The 6,334-nt window shown below is 37.2% G+C and overlaps 1 protein-coding gene and 1 pseudogene across 1 annotated transcript; both read right to left on the reverse strand.

The window, feature by feature from the left end:
• Positions 1 to 553: 553 nt before the first annotated feature.
• On the reverse strand, positions 554 to 3,315 carry LOC142623732 (nuclear pore complex protein NUP98A-like). Its single transcript, XM_075797192.1, has 3 exons — positions 3,090 to 3,315; positions 2,491 to 2,978; positions 554 to 1,079 (listed from the first exon to the last, which is right to left on the reverse strand). Exons 1-3 carry the CDS (start codon positions 3,313 to 3,315, stop codon positions 1,014 to 1,016), a joined length of 780 nt encoding a protein of 259 aa, XP_075653307.1. The 3' UTR covers positions 554 to 1,013.
• A 60-nt stretch (positions 3,316 to 3,375) lies between these two features.
• Positions 3,376 to 4,902, reverse strand: LOC142623739 (uncharacterized; annotated as a pseudogene).
• Positions 4,903 to 6,334: the final 1,432 nt, after the last annotated feature.

The following is a 6,334-nucleotide window of genomic DNA, read 5'->3' on the forward strand; positions in this document are numbered from 1 at the left end:
TTTTTATTTTATTATTATTTTTTTATAATTTTCAATTGGGTATCTAATTGTTATAATATGTTTTGCCTTTGGGGAATTTATTAGAGAGGAGGGATTTGTAACCACAAATTTTATGAAAAATTATACTAAATTCCATATGTTTATTTCCAGTGAAGCAGGACACTATAGCAGGAAATTGTACATGCCCTATTTCACTTTTATGTTTAAACTTTAAAGGGCACAATTATGGTGAGATGTTGCTTTTAAGTTCATAAGCCTTGCAATAAGCATGATATTAGTGAAATTTTGATTTTTGAAATACTAGAAGTGTTGCTTTAGTGAAATTTTGCACTCCTAAGATAATTTCTACCCTTACTTGGATCAAAGAAGAGATAGAAGGTGGCATTATGCCATATATGTGTAATATAAACAAGGTAGCACAATCAAATTTGAGGTGATACAACCCAGGTTTGGTAATAGAAATTGTAGTCAAAATAGACTAGCCTCCAAGACCGTGACAAAGAGTAGAAAATTTTCTGGAAATAATTTGCTTGCCTTCTCTATTTCATTCTTTTGCTTAAATGCGAATTCAATGCTTGGAAATTCAAAATAACCAGTGATAATGATAGGAAATTTGGCAATTCTATCTGGTAAACCTTACCACTAGCAATCCTAATTGAAGTATTAGCAATCCTTATCTAAACAATAGCTAACAACCTGATCAACTAACAATTCCTATATAAAAAAAAATTTAAATTAATAAAAAAAAGCCGGGCAACCAACAAGCACTCTATCCTTAGCAGGCAAGCCTTATCAGCCATCACTAATCTGTGTCCTTATCAGCATTATCAATACGCACTCCATCAGCATTAGCAACATGCACTCCTTGCAACTTCGGACAAGCTTGTGTCATATCAGAGCCAATGTAGAATACAAAAAATTTATAAGTCACATAACCAATTCCTCACTATCCATGCTACTAAGTTTCAAAATCAACCACATTGTAGAAGTATCCATGCTACTTAGTCTCAAACTCAATGCCAACTGGAAGGTACCCAATCAACCATAGTATTTGTGCCCTGAGAGGAATTTTTGTCATCCTATTAAAATAACATCAGAACAAATAGGTGCGCTTAAGTTTTATACAAACAAAAAGACTAGGATTAACAAATTAAAAAATATACAAAACAAGCCTAGAAATATACAATCAAGTTCAGGAATATGCATAACAAACCTAGAAATATACATAACAAGCCTAGACATAGGACAAAAACATTGCTAAGAACAAACATTATAATCAAAATAGAAAAAAAAAAGTTTTTTTCTTTTCAATACACTTGAGTTCAGATATATACAGAACAAACTTGGAAAATAGGACAAAAACACTACTAAGAACAAACATATCATCAAAATAGAAGAAATCAGGTTTCTTCTTTTCAATGCACATGAGTTCATAATATAGAGAACAAACCTAGAAAGTAACAAATTGCCTACAATAAGAAATTGGTCCAAAGCAAGGTGATAAGAGAGGGTATAAAATCCCCCAAAGGTTAGAAGGTACCACAATAAGACTAGTTAAAGGCTACAATATGGACTCTTCAAGATCCAAGAGACTTGCCTGACTTATTACCACCATCAGGTGCAAAAATGACAAAGGGCTAGCTGAATTCATCCAATCAACATACATAAATAATAAACTGATATAATGCAACTACTTTAACAATCAATTCAGAAATATGGTTTCAAAAATAGAAAATCCTTCTAGTCGAAGATAACTAATAAATGTTGATGAAGTGTAAACAAATTACTCTTATAATTATTCCAAGATAATAACATAATTTTTTTCTAATGTATTTACATGCCCATGGCTTATTCTAGTGCAGATCTGTAATGTGCCTTCATCCACGCGAGTGAGCGGCTAATAATCCGTAGTATGAGAAATTAGGGTTGCAATAGTGTTTATATAACATAACCCTACCCAATGCAAATTCCCAAAATACCCACTTTCTTCCATTCGTTACACTCCACTCTGTCCAGACATAAGGCCCTTTGGTCAGTGACCTAGAAACAATATGAGCCAATGCCAACAGTATCCCCTACATTTCTTACCACTACCATTCCCTTCCTATCCAATCACACATTGTGCATTGAATTGAGACCCATTTGAGATCACAAATGGGTGATGGCCAGTATTAGAGCCTAGCAAAGAGAAAAATGGGGAGGAATCTTTCCCTCTTGGTCCAATCAAAACAGCGTAAAACAGATAAGAATTGGAAATAGCATATAGGCATCGTTGAACCAAAATTGAAGACGCTCAAACTAAAAATCATACTATTAATTATTTCGCTTTTTTCTTTCAAAGCCCATATTAAACATATGTAACAAAGAGCTCAAAAAATGACATGATGAGAGGAACTTCAATAATTTTAAGAGTTATTCACATTTGATTGATCATAACCCAGATGTGTAGCTAGAATTAATCAAGGATAACCTGCTTGATAAAATACTTACCCTAAATCCAGTAGAGGAAGCACCACATATTTCTTGACCAAAGTGTGAACTTGTACTCTGTCCAAGAGAAGTTGTCTGTCCAAAAGTAGAGCCGGTCTGCCCGATTGTAGGTGTAGATGATTGGAATAATGGGGATGGCTGAGTGTAACTACCAAATGCTGGATTTGTTGCCTGAGATGGACCAGAGTTGAAGAAAGATGATGCTGAACCAAATATAGATGGAGATGACTTAAGACCAAATTTATCTGTTGTTGTTGATAACAATGCTGATCCAAAAAGGCTGGGTGAAGTTGATGTGCTAAAAGGTGAAGAACTGAACGCAGGAGTAGCTGAGCCGGCAAAAGTTAAACCACCAAGGCTGGAAGTTTTTGGTACAGATTGATTGGAAGGCACTGAGAAAGAGAAAGGACTCGCAGCTGATTGGCCAAATGCTGGTGAGGGAGACGAACTAAAGAAAATCCCACCAACAGGAACGCGAAGTGGTCCACCTATAATTTCAAAATATAATTTAACATGTTAGTTATGATCCCTGGCAGTAAGCAGTAACCAGTAAGCACCAAAAGAATTTTAAAATTTTGACACATTTTCAAAAAATGTACCTGTATCTCTTAATTGATTGTCCTCCGATTTCAGCTCCTCATGACTTTTATCTTTGTATTTATGCAGGGCTGATGTTGACTCTAATTCCGCAGCAGCCTGTGCACTGCAGTCAGCTTCAGATTTTGGAGTGTACACAGTTCCACCAGCTTGATTCCCAAAAGGTGATTGCCAAGAGCCAGTGCTGCCAAATGCTGTTGTAGGTTGAGCTCCTGTACAGAAGTTCATAAGGAGAGGAGACCAAGTTCAATGATTATTAAATAAGATACCAAATTAAACATGTATAAGCTAACAAAATTCCTCACAAAAAGAAGGAAGCTTGTCACAAAATAACTCATCAAAAGAACTCTGGGCTCCAAATGGAGTAGTGGTATTACTAAATGGGCTGCTACTAAATGCAGAAGTTGATTGGCTGAAGGATGGGGCATTAAAAGCCTCAAAGGCAGCAGTAGTTGAGGCACCAAATGCAGGCGAGCTTGACACACCAAATGTAGGCGTGCTTGAAGAAATATAGGGCTACTTGAAGCTCCAAATGCACCACCAGATCCAAACACAGGGACACTTGCCCCACCGATTGCAATCCCTGTACTACCAAATGCAGGAGTTGCTGTTGAACCAAAGGCTGGGGTGCTCACAGCACCAAAAGCAGGTGTGCTTGTGGCACCAGATGCAGGAGTAATTGAGGCACCGAATGCAGGCATGCACAAGGCACCAAATGCAGGAGCATAGGCATCAAATGCAGGCATGCTTGAAGAACAAACTACAGGACTGCTTGAACCTCCAAATACTCTGCCGGACCCAAACACAGGGGCACTCAACCAACCAAATGCAGTCCCCATGCTACCAATTCTAGGAGTTGCTGTTGAATTTGTGGCCCACGTAGAATTAAAGGCAGGGGTGTTTGAAACATTAAAGGTGGTCATAGCTGGTTTATCTGAAATTTCAAATTATAATATAAAGTCTTACTTATTATTGTTGGGTGTAAGCAGCATAGAATTTCAGAATTTTGACATATTTTCAATAATGTACCTTTATCTCCCACTTGATAGTCCACCCATCTCAGCTCCTCATGACTTTTATCTTTGTAGACAGGCATGGCTGATATCGACTGTACATTCCCACCAGCTGATGCAGCATTCTGAAACTCAGTTGTTGGAGTGTATGCAGCTACTCTACTTCCCCAACGTTGACTCCCAAAAGGCGACTGCTGAAAGCTAGAGCCACCAAATCTTAGGGTTGTCGACTGGGCTCCTATACGACAGTTCATAATGAGACAAAGTTCAGTAAGTATTGAACAAGATACAAATACAAAGATGTATAATCCTACAAAAGTCCGTCATACAAATAAGGAAGCTTGTCACAAAATAACTTACCAAAAGGAGAATTCTGAGCACCAAAAGGAGAATTCTGAACTCCAAAAGGAGTAGTAGTGGTACCAAATGGGCTGCTACTAAATGCAGAAGTTGATTGGCCAAAAGCTGAAGTGGACCCAACGCTGAAAGACAGGGTAATAGAAAAGGAACCAAATATAGGAGTAGTTGAGACACCAAGCGATGGCATGCTTGAGGCACCAACTGCAGGAGTGCTTGAAGAACCAAATACAGGACTGCATGAAGCTCCAATTGCTCCACCCGATCCAGAGACAGGGGTAATTGAAACAGAGAATGCAGGACTTGATGTTGAACTAGAGGTTGGGGTGCTTGTAACACTAATCGCAAGGTTGCTCATAGCACCAGAGGCAGGGATGCTAGCCTCAAAGGTAGGGGTGGGCACGGCACCTATTGCAGGTGTGCTTGTAGCACTAAATGAAAGCATGGTTATAACACTAAAGGCAGGGGTGCTGCTTGCACCAGATGCAGACTGACTTGTTGCACCAAAAGGTGTGGAGGAACCAAATATGCTACTTCCAATTCCAGGCGTGATTATTAAATTATGCTTCTAAAGGGTCTTGTTCGAGTAAGAGTGGACCCAAAGCCTCCAAGAGAAGTCTTCTAACCAAAGACAGATGAGAGGTATCAGTTCAAAAAAAAAAAAAAACAAAACAAAAAACTTAAAAAGAGAAAAGAACACATGTTCAGTAGATAAAAACCTATTTTTGCAAAGAGTACTAAGATGTCCATATGCTTAAGAGATCATATATATAAGTAGTTACTCTACTGTAATCCTGTATGTATAGCCAATTGTAGAGGGTGATCATTCAAGATAAACTCATTCATATGGAAAAACTGAAAAAGAATGCAAGCATCTATTTACTCAAAAGGCAACAAATATGAACTTAAATTATGATAATTTTTTCCCTCATAACTTCATAATCCTGTCCTCTATAATTGGCTTTCCCAAAGCAATTCCAGTAAATAAACAACGAAATAATACCCAAAAAAAAAAAACCATAAATCTGACAAATAACTTGTCTGGCAAGAAAAGAAATACAAGAGACATGATCCTATGAAACTAGTGAGGAACTTAAAAATTTTCCACCCAAGACAAACTGATTTTAAACAATCAACCGAAAAGCTTTTGTGCATTGCATCAACTGCCAGTCCATGTCAAACCCGAGTGTCCCAAGAATAAACCCATTTGACACGAAAAAACAATATCCAAGTATAATTCAACTCTAGCACAACTTCATGTCATGGCATTATTGGTTAGCCCTCTAGCTTAGAAGAGGCACCAAAGCTATTACAATGGTTCAATTTTCCATGGGAGACAGCATATATTGATTTGAGATTATATATACATGGGAAAGAGGAGTGTTTTCCCACACAATAGAGGGAGGAAGGAGATTGGAAAATAATAAACCTCTACGGGTGAGACAGAGACATTGGCATGTTTGGTTGTGCATGGTTGAATGTTGTATGAAACTAAAAAAGGTTACTGTAAAACAGTTTATGTCATAAAAATCACATGTTTTGAAGGAAGGTACATACCGTAGTGAATCGTAGATAATTGGTATTAAAGCATAAACAGTAGTAACACACAACAATTTTATATGTATGGTTGTGAACTGCAACTCTGCCTCTCACTGCGTATATATAATATTTGGGCTGCGTTTAAATTAAGTCACTCACTTTCACAGTTTCACTTACTCTGCGTGAAAAGTACGTCAATACTAGACGCGTTTTTTAAATTTCCATAGAAAAGCCCAAATATTTATATAAAAAAAAAATATTAGCGTCTGGCCCAAGTTCAATTCAATAAGAAATTTCCAAATTCAAACCAAAAAAAAAAAAAAAATCTATAACAAAGA

The sequence above is a fragment of the Castanea sativa genome, chromosome 1 (genome assembly GCF_040712315.1).
Source record: "Castanea sativa cultivar Marrone di Chiusa Pesio chromosome 1, ASM4071231v1".
Lineage (NCBI taxonomy): Eukaryota > Viridiplantae > Streptophyta > Magnoliopsida > Fagales > Fagaceae > Castanea > Castanea sativa.

Excerpts from the sequence above, each read along its gene's own strand:
- LOC142623732 (XM_075797192.1), bottom strand. The coding sequence starts at position 3,315 with ATGAACTTCTGTACAGGAGCTCAACCTACAACAGCATTTGGCAGCACT. Across the intron at positions 2,979-3,089 it reads CAATCAATTAAGAGATACAG|GTGGACCACTTCGCGTTCCT; the intron begins GTACATTTTTTG and ends TTGAAATTATAG. Across the intron at positions 1,080-2,490 it reads CTTCCTCTACTGGATTTAGG|GATGACAAAAATTCCTCTCA; the intron begins GTAAGTATTTTA and ends TTATTTTAATAG.